The 20,646-nt window shown below is 39.6% G+C and overlaps 1 protein-coding gene across 1 annotated transcript in view; it reads left to right on the top strand.

The window, feature by feature from the left end:
- LOC108677822 (lachesin) overlaps positions 1-19,869 on the top strand; it is a 63,423-nt gene extending 43,554 nt beyond the window's left edge. Inside the window, exons 3-9 of the mRNA XM_047884385.1 lie at positions 3,362-3,500; positions 8,240-8,272; positions 13,682-13,849; positions 14,607-14,741; positions 15,959-16,078; positions 17,911-18,084; positions 19,312-19,869. Of these exons, the coding sequence (XP_047740341.1) occupies positions 3,362-3,500; positions 8,240-8,272; positions 13,682-13,849; positions 14,607-14,741; positions 15,959-16,078; positions 17,911-18,084; positions 19,312-19,730 (1,188 nt within the window). The 3' untranslated portion in view covers positions 19,731-19,869. The remainder of the gene's footprint in view (positions 1-3,361; positions 3,501-8,239; positions 8,273-13,681; positions 13,850-14,606; positions 14,742-15,958; positions 16,079-17,910; positions 18,085-19,311) is intronic.
- Positions 19,870-20,646: the final 777 nt, after the last annotated feature.

Here is a 20,646-nt window from a genome sequence, read left to right as displayed (position 1 = left end):
TAAGTCCAGGCTGATCGCTTGCTAAGTTAAAAAGCCTCGACTCTTCCTCTCCTTACACGCAACAACATCTCGCTGCAAACTCTTGTCAAAAACTCCATTTTAAAATACAAAATCAAATGTGTTTCGGCGCGTCAGTGGAATCTTGTGAAGTTTTCACAGAAAATAATATCAGAAGTTTTTCAATTCATTTACTTGATTTACTCACTTGCTACCATGTCGGTAGGTAGCAAGCAATAGCAAATATAATATGATAATATTATAACGAGGCCTTTGATAGCTATGGGCATTTCACCCTGACGTCATGCTATATTCGGTAATTATCGGCTGCGGTTCCTCTAGAGTCTAGACTAAAGGTTACACATTTTCTATCTTTAATCTTCACACCTGCCATGTATATTCTAGAATCCAGACCATCAGTGATGTGCTTATCTCATCATCAACATGCGTCATAAGGCTGCAAACCACACTCCTCAGATACACCACTCCGGCAGCAAGATACATTCCTGGGGCTACGAGCTACGTCTCTCAGGCTACATGTTACATCCCTTTAGCTGCAGACGACATCTTGCTCATACCCTCAGTGTGTAAGCCTCTTAGCCACCTTTGTGAGGCTCCAGCCTCCCGCCAGCGCCTCAAAAGTCCGTCATTTGCGCAACAAACACCGCTCGCTCGGGCCTCTTTTGTGCGCCTCTTAATTTGAAGGCCTCAACAGCCGCTTTAAATCAAGATTTTTCAACGCAAGTTTTACTGGAAATTATTTTCTTGTTCCCAGGACTCGCATCACATTTTATAATAGCGCTGAAATAATGCGAGTTTTATCTGTTCCTAGAGTTGGCCATGAAGCAGACTCTTCATTAATGACTCCAGCAAACAACTAAAATATTTTCTATTCAGATTTTCCGTTTGTTTTCGTTAGTAAATGAAAAAAATTCTATTTACATTCAACTCTATGCACGGATGCTTATAATCGCTCTGCTGAACAAGTGCAGTATTTTACTTCGAATGAGCAGAACTATACGAAAAAACAATTGGATTCTGCAATTTTTTTTAAAGGCCTCCCACACTCACCATTCCAACAAAAAAAAAAGAATTGATTTTATTAATTAAAAACATGGAATGGTTTCATGTCAATGAACAGGGCCCTGAAATTTGATTTTGACATTCAACGATTTGAGTGAGGAAAATTGTGTGAAAATTTTCAACGGCGGTTAAGAGGAATTTTTTTTTCTCAGTTGGCAAGGGCAATAACATTGTGAATCAGTAATGATGCAAATAAATGTTATTTTAATAACACAACACCTTACGTAACATTTTCTTTGCTTTGATCAGTTTTTTTTAAATTAGAGGCCACACGAAGGCCTTGTACTAATTTATATTTTATAATTATTAATATAAACATTATTCCATATTGGGGCAATTTACTATCTCTTATATTCAGTTGCATGATCGAATTTGATATGAAGCCCAAACAGCAACAGTCCTGTTCTAATGTAAAGGCTGCGGAGCTAGAGGCCCACCACAGCGGCTGCGGGAGGCACGTCGAGGCAATTTGGTCAGCCAGCCTCCAATTATAAAAGTAAGAAAACCGCCGCCGCTCTATGAGAGTTCTTAATAAAGGCAAACAAGATACGCAAACATCGCTGGCTTGTCGAGACATCGCTTTAAGTGGCTCGCTGGGTGCAAACAAACTGCCTTCCGGGACGAGCCTGTGTGGCGGACCAGCATTACCTTGTTCGGGGATTCCTTTTGATTGCACGCCTCTGAATCCAGACTGACCATATCAAGATTGAAAGATCACAACATTTTTGCGCAGAGTTAGCATGGGGTACAGTATTTATGTTTGGTGGAACCAAGCAGCGAAGTCGGAAATACGCATATTGATACAAGTTCAGGATCACGGCTGGCAGCAATGTCTTTAATGAAACATCATGCCATCGACTGCTTGGGTCAGCGCGCATGAACCTATGATAAATAAAAAAGGTTCTTCTCGACTCGTGCATTTGCACATAACGCGAGTTTGAAGAAAATAGCCTCTGGAATGGTAACATTGTTAGGATTTTCACAAGGAAGAGAATAGCTATTCATCTTTATTTGTAAACGAAAGCTCGTCAGACATTTCTAAATATGGTGTATAACAATTTTACCAAGTGCTCATATTTTTACCAAGTGCTATTTCTATGCCGTAACCTCAACGCGGGTAGACCATCGGATACGCGAGCTCGAGGAATGCAATAATATAGTGTCACTCTGTTGTACGGAATTTCTTTTGGATATTGACTCATTATTACTTAGTGCTTATTCTAAAAAGCCAACTACATTTTTAGCTCAAGTATTGTAATTTCCCTGACTTATTATATTATCGCTAAGGACGCTGTTCGTTTAGCTCGGTGCGCCCTGGGTTGGCGCAACAAGTCGATAACCTCGAGGCGCAGTGGATCAGAGCAATGAGATATTGAGCTGCTGTAGAGGCCTGCAGCTGCACCGAGCCTCATGTCTTATTATTGGTTATGACACTCAAGTGATGCCTTGCTTACCTCTCCGTACTGCCGGCTAAATAAACGAGACCGCGGTGGTCGCGGCACGTCCAATATTTTGTGCCATTTTGCTAAGAAACTTAATATAGTGCAGATTCTAAAAACATAATTTAGGGAGAAAAATATTGTAAACCCAATGAACTTCTCCACACACAAAATCGTTTTTTATGATTGAGTTCCACAAAATTACAAATGGCAGCGAAATCTTTTAATAAAAGTTTTTTTTGGAAGAGCATGGCCAAACCTCCGATATTTTTGAGACGGTTGAGTAAAGAATCGTATGAAATCTGTTGCGATTTATGATCATAATTTGCCTGAGGCTGGAACATGAAAATGATCGTCATATATAATCTTGTTCGCATGTAAGAGTCTGGTCCCCGATAATATGAAGGCTTTCTCCAAAGCCCAAGGATGGCGACCGTCGTGTAGATATTATGAGTGTCATTATCGGTTTTTGGGTACAATTTTGTCCGAAAACGCGTTATTTGTTATGATGATCCAAAAACCTCTGACTACTAAATTGAGATACTAGTTGAATCTTTTCGAGAAGACGGAAAGAAAATCGAAAAAAATAAGAAAGAGTTCAAAACTAAAAACAAGTTCGATTTCAATCCTGAAAAAGTTCGATTCCTGATTTCAATCCTGTTTCTCAAAAATTATTTTCATGTTCGAGCAGTTGCAGCCGCAGACGCTTCAAAAGCCACTTCATTAAAACGAATAAACAACTAATGATTTGCTTCGTGCGATAAAAACTAAACCATTATTTGTTTTAGCTCGTAATTTTCACCAACTTATTTTAATCAAAACAAATTTACCTTGTCCGTCAGGTCGGGTGGGTGAAGGCGGACACAAAAGCTATACAAGCGATCCACCACCAAGTTGTGACGCACAACCCGCGTGTGTCAGTGACCTACCGCGACCACACCACCTGGAACCTGCACATCAGGAACGTCCAGACCGACGACCGTGACCGATGGTCGTGCTGCTGGTGCGGTGAATTTTGAACGTTCACTTGCAGACGCCACTAAGCGTTTCTGAGCTACTGGATCGATTCTCCGCCAGGCTGGTCATAGAATGGGCGGGGTGGCGACTGGGATGGCTTTAATGACCAATTATTGCCACACAGGGGGAGACTTAATGGCATCAGCTCTTAACTGGCAAATGAATTGGCCTGATTTGAGGGGACAAACATGTCTGGTCTGACAGTATATTCGCTATTTGCTGAACACATTCCTTCTGCACATTCTTCATTGCGATTACTTTCAATCTTTTATTACTCCGGCTAGTCTCGTGTTAAAATATGGAACGATAGCGAATATCGCATGAAGTGCTGCCACTTCTTTTGTCGAGGCACCAGGTAATGTCTTTCAAATTTTTCGTTAAATATCTGCTGCATGTGCGTAAAACAAACGATTATGCCAATAATCGTTCTGTGTTTGGTACTGCTGGAACTGCATGTAAAGTATTTTACTCTTCAGAACTTTAAATAATTTTAAGTCTCGCGTCATGTGCTCTTGCAAAACAATGATCAATATTTTCCAAATGACAGGGGCAAGGCTTTATTTCTGCGATTGCTGCAATTTAAATAATCAGTATTGCAAAGCGAGTAAAATGTAACTAGTAAAGAAATCATTGAATAAGGACGATATTTATTCTTTCGCGTCGCTAATATGTACAATATTGTCTCCAAAGGAACATTTGCGCTGAGTATTATATGTTAAACTGTTTGTAATGTGGATACCTACAAAGGCCTGAAAATCCAGCACGGCGCAGCCTTGCCTTGTTTTTTGACATAAGCCCCCCTGAGGACTACCGCCCCGTAAAGGTTGCAGAGAAAGCAACCGTTGCCGTGCCCACATTTGCTCAATCCCTCCCGCTTTGATCGTCTCTTTTGAATCTTTCGAGGACATTTCCAGCGATTCGCCGCGCTGTTTTCCTTCAGCTCGAGGCGTCATTATTTTGTTGACGCATCTAGTATTGCAGGCTCTTTTTAAAGATTAAAAAGCACAAACAAAAGTTTTCTGGGGTGACCCGACACTTTGCGTGGCACATTAAACCTCCAACGACTGCCGGTGAGACTCTCCATATTTTACAGTGCAGTAATTCCCGCGAAATACGACGATATCTAACGGCTTCAGAACTCAACCACACGCAAAAATTGCGGAGCGAGCGCATTCAATTTGCTTGCCAGGCTTTAGTTGAATAAATACAGCGCGGCTCTCATGAGGTGGGGCGCTGAAGCCCCCTCACCGTCTCGCGTTTTTAACGAAGGCAATCAGATTAAGAACAGGCGGTCGTAAACGTTTCGGCTTTACGAGGAGCAGCGATGCTGAGACGCTCTTCAATGCCATACAGCGCTCCAATGTGGTCGCTTTAATTACTCTGCAAGATGTGCCTTCATACTATAGGCTTTGCTACGGGCCCGACAAATTGCAGTTTATCGAGCAATACAAATATAATTGCGGAAATATTTGAGCATTTCGAAATTTTTTCAAATTAACAGTTTTTGACATTTTTGCTTCGGATCTGGCTCTGAATTTATAATAAACGTGAAAAATCTACGGATTTGGAGTATGGATACTCCAATCCGTGGAGTATGGATACTCCATACTCCAAATTTATGGATTTGGAGTATGGTAAAGGTTTTATCAAAGTTTTGCGATTAAATTATGCTCTCTAATGACGCACGCGTACTCTTGTATGGTCTGGTTGCGCACCCCTTGTTTCCGGCTTGGCTATAATTCTAATACATGGAATGAGTGACATAATTAAGTACTTTTATTGAAATCGGAATATCTTTTGTGGCAAATAATAGAAAGCATTCAATACGCGTAAAAATCACCTACAGACCAAATCAGGATTTACTCGAAACGGCAGCCCGGAGCATTAACACCATTTAACGGAGCCCGTAGTGGCCTGGTCTCAAAAAGAAAACAATGTTTAAACCGCCCAAGAAAGGAATCTCAAAGCCGTAAACTTACCAGAAGTGTAAATGTTCCCTTCCCTTTGTCAGTTGACATCGTGTCTGTTGAAGTATCTCCAGTGAGGCACAAGTCATGAGCGGCACAAGTTATGCAACATATTGTCTCTCTGAAAAATCGCACCAAATTTTGAGGCTCCGAGGTGACAAAAGAAATTTTGCAGGTGACTATCATATTAGGTTAACTCACCTCAACAAAGTTGTGCACTCTGCAGGCAACTTCTGCTCGCACGAAGTATGAAGCGCCGCGCATTTTTGGGGGGCACAAGTTTTGCCTGAGGCGCCGGGTGCTCCAAGCTGCGGCCTGCAGATTATAGCTCATTAGTTAGGCTAAAAAACGCCCGCTCGACTAATAAGTTAGAGCGACCCGGCGACGCTGATAACGCGACCGCGGCCGCTCCTCAAATGCAAATCTGACGCTCCCGGCAACTCCCGCTCTCCTTACCGCAATTTGCGCTTTCTTCACTAACCTGAGCAAATGAAGAAAATAACGAACTTCAACGTTCTCCACCATACTTGTTCTCTCTTCAATTACATTTTGGGAAGTACAACTTTTTTTGTTGTTTTTAATGGAACTGAAGCAGTGACGTATCATATTACTTCATATCGCGAGAAGTTGAAAGCTTGCCATTGTCATTCGAATTGTCTGTTATCTAACGACTGTCGCTCTCTAACCACTATTGCGTTCCAACAAAAATTGCATAAAGTCATGCATACCTGACAAATAACGTCATAGAACGTCTCCCTGCAATCAACTTTCGAACGAAAATTTGTTAAAACTTCGTTATATCTTAATTTTATATCCAATTAAACTCTATTCTGCTTCGTACGTGTATTTAACAGTCTTACAAAAGTGCTACAAGTCCGTATGAAAATTGCAAATAAACTCGGATATAGCGTTCGTATATATAGCATTGTGGGCAGTTCAAATGACGTTTGATAACACGATCAAAATTTATTGTGCAAGAGGCCACCTAACGGAAGAAATTGGGCAACATTGATACGGCCTGATTTTTACCTTATGGGCCCTAAGCCGCAACTCATCGCCAGGAAAAAGCGGCAACATTCGCAGCTTTCGCAGCTTCCAGCCCCGACCCATTGTAACACTGCAAGATTTGCAGCTTTACGCGACGCTGCTGTCGCTGATGGAGCCTAATCCTGCACACCTTCCCTAAGCCACGTCCAAGCAATACAACTTTTGTTGTAGACATCGCAATGCTCTCCGAACGCAGCTTCCGCTACGCCGAAACGTTCCTCGAAATCCATTTGATCGAGACGCCAGCGCCCGTGAAGGTTGGATACGAAACTCAAGACCCGATTTCTACTACCGTCCACTTCAGAAGGTCTGCAGTATAGTCTGCTTCCAGTATTTGTTGATGATCTTAATAATCTTTAGAGTTAGAACAAAAGTTTGTTCAGTATTGGTTAACGAATTATTTATATATCTTTGACCGAAATGCCATTTCACTTCATAAATAATATAATTATCCTTTAGATAGTAATTCGATTGCAACCAAGCAGTTAAACCGCAGAAACTGCTATGGGTTTTTAAAAGAATTTGTGTACAGAGAAACAATCTCCGTGTGTGTAGCCGCGTTGTCCCGTCACATGAGGCACACATCTAGCGACGGTCCCGAGATTATAATTTACGGAAGAGACAGCATTTGTCCTGCGTTCGACCTCAGCTGATCCTGCGAAGTAGAATTGATGGCCGGTCTACGATGGTTCCAAATCCGCCCTCTACATTGGCAGAGCGCGAAATTCCGCTCTTACCTCAAGCGTGAACATATTTCCTAGGAAGAAATGGTTTCGGTTCTCATTTTCAGAAAGTTCAGCTAGACAAGAAAGAGAAAGAGGCTCAAATACGTGCAGCGAATTTTTGTAAATGCAAAATGCCCTGAGATTGAGCATTTTGCTTTTTTAGTTTTAAGCAGGTGAAAGTTTTTTTAAGCAGGGGAAAATAATATCTTAACTTTAATTCAGTTTCCCTTTCAGGTAGAGAATAATCAAGGCTACAGATAATAATTACTCGCTCATTGCGACCATTAGACATGGCTCGAAAAGTCGATTTATAACTAGCTTTTTCGTCTGATCTGTCCGTCTAAAAAATCTAAAAGTCAAAATTTCAAATTCGAAATAATAAGTCAGGAATTTTGTTAATTTGCTAAAATTTAGTTATATTCAGAATAAATGCGTTTTAGCGACTGTCGGTTAACATATGACGAATTCAATGATGGTAGGGTAATGGTTTGCCTTACTAGTTCCTCAATGAAAAACTGCACTTCTTGATACTCTGGTGTAGCGGGTAATTCAAGTTTTTAAAAACTCGCCAATGTTTTTCATTTCTGTGCGGGCGCTCATTTTTGAAGGTGGCTGTCTATAGGCCTGGCGTGGCTGATAAGCCTCCCTGGCTCCTTAGCCCTCTATAGCCTGTTGCTGCTCTGATAACTGCACGGCCGTTCTATTTCGCGGCTTGGATATCACCACGGGCGCGCCGTGAAACTTTAAAATAGACGCTTAGGACCATAAGTTTCGGCATTAAATCTTTTAAACTACGTAAAAAGTAACGTTCAAATGAGTATGGTGAAAATTTCAGCATGACATAAAATGCGTTGTATGTAAAGACGGTAGCTTTAAATGGTGAATAAGACAATCCTTAGTAGCTTTTAAACCGTAAAAGTTTCATGGCAAAGGTCTCCGCATAATAATTAATAAGGAACCGAAGAATCGCATTATTCGTGCAAGTCGAATGAGCCCTGTCATTTATTATTATGGATCAGATGTTTCGCACAATGATAGTTCTTGAGGCAATACTTGAAAGAGTATTATAGAACTTTATGGATGCTTGCATACTTGGTTATATTAAATCCGACATCCAAGATTGAAGTTTGACATAGTTAATATAATGCCTTAATGGCAACGGGTTAATATCCACTCCTATACTGTATGGCAGACCACACAAAAGATACTGTGATTGCAATAATCACCGCAAATGTAGCCTTTGGCTGCGTCTCAGTTCCAGCTGCCACAGGCTCTGATCTGCTCATGACGACTCTGAGGTTGGGTCGTGCCAGACAATATGGCCACTTACTGACGATCATTAATTAACCTGCACGCCTCCAGATGTCGCTCCTCAGCTCGCTATATTAACCCCATTAATTGTGTCAAGTTAAGCAATTTCATTATGAGACCAGCGGCAGCCCTGCTTATAAACCCGAGAACCGTTCTGCTCGCCTTAGACCAACTTGCATCACTTCCACCATTACTGCGTTACGGATGGCGAGGAGGCCGAGCTGCTTCAATTTTATGGGATGAGGGCTTGTAATTTAAATTGAGTCTTTATTATAATATTATGACATTACACAGGGATCATATTAAATTCATGTAACATGACAAATGTAATTCAACACGCATTATTGCAATTGTAGTTGGCTGAAGTATCCTTCAGAATTTCAATATTAGTGGAAGTCGACACTCATTACTGCAAATTGCATTTTGCAGTGGTCCCGTTCCCAACCTGGAAATGACATTCTTGTAACTATGCTCAATTGCATAAACTCTACACTTCAGTCTATGCCTAATCAACTTGACCCTTACAATCTCATCCGGCTATTATTACAAGCTATGAATACAAAATCACGGGGCTAATTATAATAAATTCTTTTTGGACTTGAAGAAGCACGGAAAGAGTGAAAAAATGTCGCATTGTATAGCTCCCAGTTCTCATACTATTGAAGAATGTCTTGGTTCAAGGTATTTATTCCGTCTGAGCTGCACAGCCTGCTTTCCGATTCCCGTGCCTAAAACAAAGCCTGGCACAAACAGAGGCCAACGTCCTTCCACTGGCATCACTGCGCTTCCTCAAATCAATATGGGGATCAGTAGAGCCCGTCGAGACGTCAATTATGACATTTTTGAAGCCTTGGCGATCGTAAAGCCGTTGCCATCGTTTGCGATGATGAAGTAGCTCTTCTTGCATCGCCCTGCTTCGCTTCTTAAATGCTCACGTCTTATCATTCGGTGCGAAATTACGTACCTCGCTCCTATCGTAAACCGTTTCAGGCGCCGCTTGCGATTTAATGCACACATTTATGCACCCAGGAATAAACTGAAGACTGGATTAGGATGCGATGCATCACGCGGATGTGATACAAGCGAGGTCGGCTCACCGGCCAGGAATGATCGTAATCAGTGATAAGTTTAAGAGATTGGTCGAACTACAGCGACTACAGATTACGTTGACCGAGGGTGGGTTGGTGCTTCGGTATGACCTAGTAAACAAATTTACTATAAATTTGCGCACTCATCGGTCTTACGACCCGCAAGAGCAAGAGCGACCAGCGTAAACAAGGGCGACCCGCGTAAGCTTCTGCGCGTGAGTTTCAAACCCATTTATCATGATAAATTAATCAAGCTGAAAGGAAATGATTATGCTGTGTTAATTTGACGAGAAGATTGAAGAATTAATTTTTCAATGTTCTTTGTCATAACTCAATACACAAAAAATGCCTTCATAAACATACAATAAGTATCTGAAATTTTTAATTCGTCAGCAAGTATTCTTATACAACTCATAATTATTTTCCTGCTATCTCTGAAATTAACTAATAATTAATAATCAGCGCCTGAACACTTTCTATAAAGTTAAAGCTGGATTAAGTGTCCACGTATATTACATACAGTTGGTTGATAATCGTCGTGGTTTTATTAGTTTATCACATATTTACTGTAAGAACATCGAGCAACTGGTCATCCAATAACTCGCGCTTGACGTTACCCATAAAGACCGAAGTGTGTCGGTCGTGGAACGTCCATAAAGTGTGAGGCCCGGGTTACGCTAGGGGGTCATTTGCATGGCGATCGCTACTTTTTGCTCAGTTTTAATTACTTGAAAGCTTTTGCATTGTAATAGCTACTTTAGTAAAGTCTTACCGAAGCTTCGCCTGGCCTAATTGACCGGAACTTATTGAGATTCCTGACAAATTAGATCTCGAGGCGCCCTAGGTCGCTTCTCGGGCGCAAGCTCTTGTTTCACGAGCCAAGGAACACGATAGCCGAAGAAGTCGTATAAATTAAATGAGACGATGCGAAGCGCGCTCTCAAAAACGCGTCCGACGCAAACGATTGCCAGCAAGAAAGAGAGGCGGCCCTATTTCCGGATTTTCTTCGCCCACGCTAAGAAGAAAGCTTAAAGATCAAATCGCATCTAAGAGTTGAATCGCGTCTGTAAAAAATCAAACTCGCAATTAACTCCATGAAATATACGTTTTTGAGGAGTCCAATGAATTGAATTATACATACATCGTTTAGTAAGATTGGGCCTGATTTGGATCTGACATTTTGAACAGCGCAATAAATCCGATGTATCCATAAAAAAGTTTTCAAACCATTGAAATTTTAACTTACAGAGATAACGCTTGATTGTTTATCAATTATGTGGAGACATACAAATGATTAATAATTTTCTATTAAATTTTTGTACAACAATAAATGAACTTACCTTGCGGCGCTAAATCAAGATGTCAGTGCTTTGCTTGCCGACGATGGCTCCCTGCAAGAAAATTTTAAGTGATAAAATATGCATGAATGAAATTTCGTTCATATTTTCCGGTAATTTTGAGTTCCCTGCTGGAAATTCAGTTAGATTTCTTTTTCATGCAAAATTTAATTGTACTGGACATCCCACAATTTTACCTGATACTACCGAAATTATTGTTAAAATGTAAACATGACACATAAAGAGTCATCAAAATGCTTAAGAAAATGCAAGTATGACCTCCTGATGATGCTACAATTATCTTTCAGTAGTCTTATTCACTGTACGACTTAAACGGCCATTGAGCGAGAAAAATAAATAGGGTTGAAAAACTTAAAAATATGTTATTTAACAGTGCATACAACGCACAGTGTGCAGTGTATTATATAACAGCTATATCCCAGCTGAGATATAACAGCTACTACAGTTATATTCTAACAGTTACACTCCTGCAGTTGTTGCGTAACAGTTATCTTACAGTTGAAATTTTACAGCCATCCTACGTTTGTAGTATAGCAGCAATGCTCCACTTGGAGTTTAACAGCCATGCTCCAGTTGGAGCATAATATTAATCCTCCATTTGGAGTACTATATCAGCTATGCTAAATGTGTGGTTTAATAGCAATACTTCAGTTGGAGTTTTGCTCTCATCCGCCAATTGAAGCACAACAACTCAGTTGGGGTATAACAGCTATACTCCAGTTAGGAACATAACAGCTATTCTCCAGTTAGGACATAACAGCTATACTCCAGTTGGGGTATAACAGCTATACTTCAGTTGGGGTATAACAGCTATAGGTACTTCAGTTGGGGTATAACAGCTATACTCCAGTTGGGGATAACAGCTATACTCCAGTTGGAATAGAGCAGCTATAATACAGTTTGAGTATATCATCCTTAATCCTGGTCGATTATATCATCTGTAATTCAATTGTAGTATAAGAAATATACATCAATTGGAGTATAACAGCTACAATTCTGTTGGAGTATAACATCTATAATTCATTTGGAGTAGTATAGCATATATAATTCAGTTAGAGTATAGCATATATAATTCAGTTGAAGTACAACATATATAATTCAGTTAGAGTATAGCATATATAATTCAGTTAGAGTATAACAACGATATTTTGGTCGATATTTCGTCATAAGTGACCAGCAACTTACGAGGAGCAGCGTCCCGCACATTCATAACATGAGGAATCGAGCGCATGTTTGTTGTTGCCACAACGCTAATATGGAGTAGACTTCATGGCAATTAGTCTCGTGCGTTGAATAATCCAGTTAAGTAATTGAGTTAGTCTTGAACAGATTTGTTGGCACCGCATATTTGCATGGAAATGACTGGCAAACGAGGGGGCTTCAAATGCCATCAGACTCGACGCCGCGAGGCTCGGACTTGCAGAGACAATCACACAACTCGCTCTACAAGCGAAATGCTTGCAAACAAAAATGTAACACCATGAAATAGAAAGAAACTGCAATTTTTGTATGAATGACACGTATATATATCTGTGAGGAAAGACACGAATTCGAGAAACTTGGTTGTTTTAAAAAGCAGGAAATGGCCTGGAATTATTTGGGAGCATCAGCTCTCCTGCCGTCATTTTGTCCATGATAGAATCTCAGCGTATAAGTGCTTTATTTTTGCATGTTTTCAGAAACGCTTAGAATTTTATTGAGCGTTGTAGTGCAGGCGACGATTGTAATTTGCATGGCTAGTAATTTATGTGGTCACAGGAGCCCGAAGCCGGAAATGGTTACCAGTTTACAATAAACTTAAACTTCTTCATCGTATAACTGACATTTACTTCAGCTAGTATGCTCACTCTTTGTTCAACCACACATAAAATGAGGCATTATTCTTTTCAAATATGTTGCTTTCGCCAATCTTTCACATTTTCTTGAACGGAATTTACTTAGGACAATAAATTTCATTAACCACATACCCTGAGTTACACTGAATTTCTGGAAATCTTGAGTTTGTCTGGTGGAAACGAGAAAAACTCAGCAAAATTTTCCACGGAGCAAAGAAAGCTTGGAGCTCGTGGAGACCTCAGGGCGCGGCATGCCTCGGCCACTTCTCAAGGAACAAAAAGCTCACTTCATTGCTTGGGGACAATAAAAGAAAATTAGAAATGGTATTGCGGATTTAGCAATTGTGTCCGAGCAGAAGGACCACATTAGGGCGGACATCTCTTGATGTTAGGACGGGGCTGCTGTGCTTCTCTCCATGGAATATCATCTTCATGGCTCCATGCCGCATGATCCTGAATAGGCGAGGTCCTTTTGTGCCAGATTTTTGCGGTATGAATCTTTTTCGCTTGAAGGGTTATAAATCAAACGCTTTATAAATGGCCACCAAAAAATATTCCTTATGGTTCCTAGAATAATAATAGAATGAGCTGTTGGCTGCAGGTACAATGTTCTGTATCGACCATTCAGAAATATATTTAATGATGTAAAATAGCAGCATTAATGGCATTCTTTTACTTTGATTTTTCCCTAAAATATAGCTTTATTTTAAAATAATCTATCAATATGCAATTTATTAGTTAAAATTTGAATACTACACCAATTTGCTATGTTATTTTTGAAGCTATTTTAGAGGACCAAACTTGATCATGTTAGCCTGTGGGCAGATGGGGTTCCTGGAGGTGCAGGTGCCGCCTGAGATCGTGGACGACGAGAGCTCCGGCGAGACCGAGGTGGTGGAGGGCGGTCACGTGCACCTCTTCTGCAAGGCCACCGGATACCCCACGCCCACCATATACTGGAAGAAGGAGGGCGCCTCGAAACGTGGGTGATTTGGGGACAGCGCGTGTGAAGGCGCCTCGAAACGTGGGTGCTTTGGGGGCAGCGCTTGTGAGGGCGCCTCTAAACGTGGGTGCTTGGGGGCAGCGCGTGTGAGGGCGCCTCTAAACGTGGGTGCTTGGGGGCAGCGCGTGTGAGGGCGCCTCTAAACGTGGGTGCTTGGGGGCAGCGCTTGTGAGGGCGCCTCTTGGGGGCAGCGCGTCTGAGGGCGCCTCGAAACGTGCAGTGCTTTGGGGGCAGCGTGTGTAAGAGCATTCACTTTGCATTTTCAAAGCAATCCAGATCTAATTTTTATTTAGATTTTAGAAGTATTACGTAAGTTTTCACAACCCATTAGGCCACACACAGTAATTTTTAAGATCTTGGGAAGTTTCTTAACAAACAACTATAATGTACTCCATTCGTCCGTTTTGGGCTGAAAATTGGGAGTCAAAAGCGGTTGTTATCTCAAAAAGCCCAGTCCAAAACTTTTATTTTCAGCAGGTCATTCATTACTACTTAAGTTTGGCACTTGACACATCACAGATGGCATAGCGCTTTACTATCAGGTGGTAAGAACCTAACGGAAAGGTGGCTGAGTAGTAAAAGTCCATAGTACCAAGATTGTTAGAGTGAGTTGCGGGGTACGAGCCACAGTTAACCGTGTAATACTGTGATGTCGAGAATCGGCGACAAGCTAGATTTAGCTCAATCGTCACTTAACATCACCACTCTACTAAAAAACCGTGACATTGTTGACCAGGCGACAAGGTGCAGGAGAAGGGCGAGAACCTGACGATGTCGCGCGTGACGCGGCACAACATGGGCCACTACCTCTGCATCGCCAAGAATGGTGTGCCGCCCTCCGTCAGCAAGCGCATCATGCTCCGCGTAAACTGTTAGTCACTCACGCTTTTTTAATGTTACGTCATTCATGTCCTGAGAGCCAATAATGAAGAAGCATCCGCACATATATTTAAAAATGTGTCACTCGATTTAAAACGTGAAATTTGTCAGCTTTTACAAATTAGGACAATCAAAGTCTTTTATAGTGAAAACACACAGTTTGAACGTCAACCGTAATGGCTTAGAAGTTAGTGTTCTGTAGCATTTACTATAGTGGTTGCATAGAATTTCCATTTACTTTAATTTTACGAGTTCTACTCACTTTTTGCAGCGTCTGGATGGCAGCATGGAGCAAATTGCGACGCTTTCGCAGCTTGTTTCGAACATATTCTATTTATAAATAGATCTTAACAATTTTCCACGAAGTCTCTTCAACTTAATTCAATACGTAATATCACATAACTTGTAATGCCTTGTTGTTTAATGGGGTTCTAATGTAAAAATTAAATTAATTCACTGCAATTTAAGGATATTGACATTTCATTTCAGAATTTAAGTTTTTTTTAAATGAAACAGTCTCTGAAGATTTTACTTTCCATCACTTAAAACTTCATCTGTGACATGATGGACTTTGAGCAACCTTCATACACCGCCATGAATTGCTGTCGCGCACTGCAGAGGGAAACATTTTATAGCAAATTGTCAATCACTCCTGAAGCATCGGTTCGAAAAATAATTCCCTAGAATTAAAAATATTTTCCGTAGACGTCGTTATAGATTGACTAAAACCTTTCTGATATCAATTCAAACAAATATTTTTTCAAAATATTTTTTGTTACTCATGTGAAAAAAAGTTCATTTGTTGAGTTTATAGGTTCTTGTGAGATATTTATTATTATTACTTTGATCATAGAGTTGTAATTATAATCTAAAATTCCGATTATTCTGAATAATATGCTGACTACGTCATTTCCTAGTCAATAATTTCGCATTTCAACAAATGTTCATAAGCCTCGGGCTAAAAGCGATTCATGCAGGACTGATTTACACTAGTCTTAAATTCTTTCTGTCATTTGTCAGACCCGATTAAAGTATTCTGATGAAATTATCTTAAAATTCTTCCTTTTTTTCTTAAAAAAAATTACAAATTAATAATATCCGTCCTACCTCGCCACATTTAGTTATAACAGAAATTATTATTATTAATTAATAGAACCTGGATTAATAATTAATAGAACCCTATCCGGCTATCCCCCCCGCACCGCACAGTCGAGCCGCTCGTGACGCTGCCCATCAACATGTTCAGCTTCCCTGAGGGCGACGACGTGACCGTCAAGTGTCGCGTCGAGTCGTCGCCGCAGGCCGTCACCACCTGGCGCCGCGTGCCGGGTAACTAGTTCTTATCGCGTAGAGTAACAACATGTCTGATATTAGGGTAACTAGTTCCTATCGCGTAGAATAGTAATATGTTTAATATTAGGGTAACTAGTTCCTATCGCGTAGAGTAATAATATGTCTGATATTAGGGTAACTAGTTGCTATGGCGTATAGTAGTAATATGTTTGATCGTTTAACTAGTTCCGATCACGTAGAGTAACATGTTTGATATTATACAGGAAAACTCCTATGAGTGAACTAGTTCTTCTCACGTGGAGTAAATTGTTCGATTTCATGATGTAAAATACCCACGAGAGAACTACTTCTTCTGGCGTACAAAAATAAAGGTTCTGTAAAATAATGAGAAATAGCTTTGAATTAGCAACTTCTGTTGTGTAAAATAATTTCTTTGATACAATAATGAAAAATGTCTTTGAATGAAGTAACTCATCTTGCGTAGAATATTGGATTCAATATAATAACAAAACATGTTTTCAACTGGATTAGCTTCTCTAGCGTGAAATAAAAGAATTATGTATCGATCAATTAATGAAAAACTACTTTAAATGCACTAGCTACTCTCGCGTAAAGTTATTTATTCGTTTTAACGATGAAAATGTCTATTAAAGAATGAATGAGCCCATCCTGCGTACAAAAATATATTCAACATATTGATGAAAAATTGCTTTAAATGAAAATTGTCATTGAGTGAACTGCGCACTAGCTGTGATAATTACAGGTTTGTAGGCTTGGTCGTCGCTGACTTTAGTAATTAGTTGACTTTTATACTTTTTTAGAGTTCGGTAGAGATTCAAGTTCATTTGCGGCAGTTAAAGATTAATTACCAAATTCAGAACAGACTGAACACATAAATTGAAAGTATTACAGACACTGCGCAGATTTAAAATAATTTTTTTCCTCGAGTTTAGTAGAGATTCAAGTTCATTTGCTGCAGTTCTCTGTGAATCATCTAATTCAGAAACGAATGAAAACTCAGACTTGTAATTATCAATGTCAACCCTTCACACGTAGAATGGTGTATTTTAATTATGAAAAATTACTTTAAATGAGCTTGTCCTCTCACGTTGAATAATATATTCGACCCAATAATGAGAGGATAATTTTTCGTTACAAAAATGTCATTGAATGGATTGGTTCATCACACGTAGTCTGATATATTCGAAGTAATGTTTAAAATTTACTTGAAGGAACTAGCTCTTCTTAAGTAGAGCAATATTCTCGAGGTGAAGGTAGATAATTTATTGAGTGGACTAGATTTTTTCGCGCAGAGTAAAATGATCGATATGGTGACATAAAACGTTCCTAAACGAACTAGCTCCTCCTGCGTACAAAAATTGTTCGAACTAATGATTGAAAATGCATTTATGTTGTCCTACTTACGAAGCAGGCAAAAATCTATTCGATAAATAATAGAAAATTTCTCTTAATCAACTAACTTCTCTGGTGTAGAAAAATCTATTCGATAAAGTCACGGGAAATAAACTAATTCTTCTTGCGTAGAATAATGTATTCGTTCCAATAAAGAATTTTTTTTAATGAACCTACTTTCTCGCGTAAAATAATTTGTTCGATACAATAATAAAAAAAGCCTCTTAATAAACTTGCTCTTATCTCTTGAAACAATGTATTCGATAGTATAACGAGAATTGTTTTGGTATGATCTAACTTCTCTTTTGAAGGAGTGATCTATGTTCCATGCGATAGAATATTATGGTCTCGTTGGATGGAAATCTTAGGATGTGGGTAAAATATTTTATCGTATTTCGAGCCTGTAGAGTCGTGCATGTGTGTTAATAGAGACAACGCTCCCTCCCCCTGTCCAGGCGAGCAGATGATCATCAGCAGCCACAAGTACAACGCGACCGAGAGCCACCAGGACTACTACGTCACCATCATGCAGCTCACCATCAGGAACTTCACCAAGAAAGATGCCACTAATTACATTTGCGCTGCCAGTAACTCACTTGGCTCCAGTGAGGCAACTATAACCGTCAATGGTTAGTAACTCTTGCCCCAAGCCCATGGGCCCATTGCCCCAGGGGTGGGGCAATGGGCCCATTTTGACACTTTTTACAAAAAAGTGTTTCATTAAAAATTGAATAACTCTATAGGCGTCTAATTCACATCATACATTCCCCATTAGTTGCACCTTTAAACAAAACAAAGAACCACCTCGTATCACTTAAAACTTCATCAAAAATTTAGTTTAAAAAAAGTGGGGGGCGCGCTGCCCCACGTTGCCCTAATAACTACCTCGCTCTAGTCGCACGACCATAACCATCAATGTTCAGTAACTTCTGTGGCACAATATTGTGACGATACAGTAACTCAGTCAACATGCATTTCAAAGGTAAGTTTCACCAATATTTAACACTATTTCATTTTTCTTCCAGTTTACAATCTGCTCTAATTGCGGAGTCATATCGCAAATGTCTAATGTATGTATTATAACATAACATAACATAACATAGTGATGTCGGCGCTGAAGTGTAGGCCTGATGTACTTCACCAAGAAAGATGCCACTAATTACATTTGCGCTGCCAGTAACTCACTTGGCTCCAGTGAGGCAACTATAACCGTCAATGGTTAGTAACTCCTGGGCTTAAATGAAGCCATCATAACCATCAATGGTAAGTAACTACCTCGGCTCTAGTCACGCCACCTAAACACTCAATGGTTAATGACTTCCGCGGTACAATATAGTGACGATACAGTAACTCACTCAACATGCATTTCGAAGGTAAGTTTCACCGATATTTAACTCTATTTTTATTTCTCTTCCAGTTTACAATCTGCTCTAATTGCGGAGTCATATCGCAAATGCCTAAGTGTGTAATATCGTGGCAACTTTCCTTGACCAATTAATTCTCTACAAGCGATTTCCTAATTTATGAACCATTTTTGTCATGTTTATTCTCTGTGTTTATAAGAAATAGTTATCTATAATTTCATTTGCAATGAATTAATACATTTAAACAGTTAGAATCTAATACATTTGTTATAAATAATAATAATCTGAATAAATATTTCAAACTAAAAACAAAACAAAAATGAGGGTATAAATAAAAATTTAATTCAGTTGGTTTTGAAAGTATGACAGCTACTCTAAGTAAAACATACATGAAGACGCACGTAGTATGGCGATTTGACCGGATTTCGATTTATCTTTGTATCTATCACTATAGCGATCCCGGCATTAATTTCGTTGTCTCTCTCACTCCAGCGATCCCGAAGCCAGCGACGCCGAAGCCGGAGCAGGAGCACCGCCCCCCGAAGCAGATGTCGTCCCCCAAGAACGAGATCAGCAAAGACGAGTTGCGGCGCAAAGAGAACCTTGCACTCAGCAGTCCAGATGACCTACCCATCCCGACCGACGAAAGTGGCAGACAAATTATACCAGTTGAGGGGATCAACACAGGGGTATTCGAAGACGAAAATCTAGAAAATCAGGGTAGAAATACAAGAATAGGTGAACACCAGCCCGGTTTTGTGGAACAACCTAAAGGGTACGACGTGTTCAACTTCTTCGGGTCTGGCAGTGCAACAACATGGAACACTTGTTGTAGCAGTGATGTGACAAGAGCCATGGCAGTCCTTATGGTATTTCTAGCAACCTTGTACAATAATAAGTCATTTGAATGAGTTATTGAAACTATTTAGGAATCGCAATCCAGAATAACTGACCCATGATTGCTTCATGTTTAGTCTAAAAGTCAAATTTAATGATGATGTTTAGATATCTATCTATTTTACGGAATAAATAACAAATCAGATTTTAAAATATTACACGTTTTTTAAACTTTTTTCAATTAATAATTTGCCATTTACATGATGATTATTCACTATTTCTATGTGGCAATATTTCGCTATTTGCAAATATTTGACCTAGAAGTGGATAAACCTTTCTGCTCTCGGCGTGTTTTCAAAATGTGGTTGAATCGTATGAATTACTATGGATATTTAGGCACATCTTCTTAAATTCGAAAATTGTGTAATAACTAAATTATTAAAAATAATTTATACGTTCTAAATTTTACCACTAGATTGAGTCAACTAGCATGAGGAACAACCTAGAAAAAGACGTCGGTCCTATGAGCGAAGAACCTCTACAATGTTCGCGGTGTTTATGATCTTGTGGATTACATGTCAATCACTTGCATGTCCTTCAACAAATGACGTCAAAAATTGCGTGGCATCTGTAATTTGTAAAAAATTATAATTAACGTATTACTTATATCCATTTTTTATGTTTACTGCAAATTGTTGACTTAAAGTTCAAATTGTTTCCCAGATCTTAAGATTGAAAGCGAAAACTCCTGTTAACTGAAATACCACTCGTCAAATTTTAATATATAGTTTTTATCTGCAATGCACGTAAGTGCGATATTTTGCTCTAATTGTGGAGTGACTTAACAGAATTTTAAAGTATAACAAATTCTTCTAGATTCTTTAAAAATAAAAAAGCAAATAGAATGAGCTCGTAATAATATGTCAACAGCAGTTCCCCTTTATTGATCAGCCGCTATGAAGCGTTATCATAAATGCCTCAAATTGCTAC

The sequence above is a fragment of the Hyalella azteca genome, unplaced genomic scaffold (genome assembly GCF_000764305.2).
Source record: "Hyalella azteca isolate HAZT.00-mixed unplaced genomic scaffold, Hazt_2.0.2 contig15360, whole genome shotgun sequence".
NCBI lineage: Eukaryota > Metazoa > Arthropoda > Malacostraca > Amphipoda > Hyalellidae > Hyalella > Hyalella azteca.
Note: the sequence above shows the minus strand (reverse complement) of the source record. Positions and strands in the feature narration are given on the sequence as shown.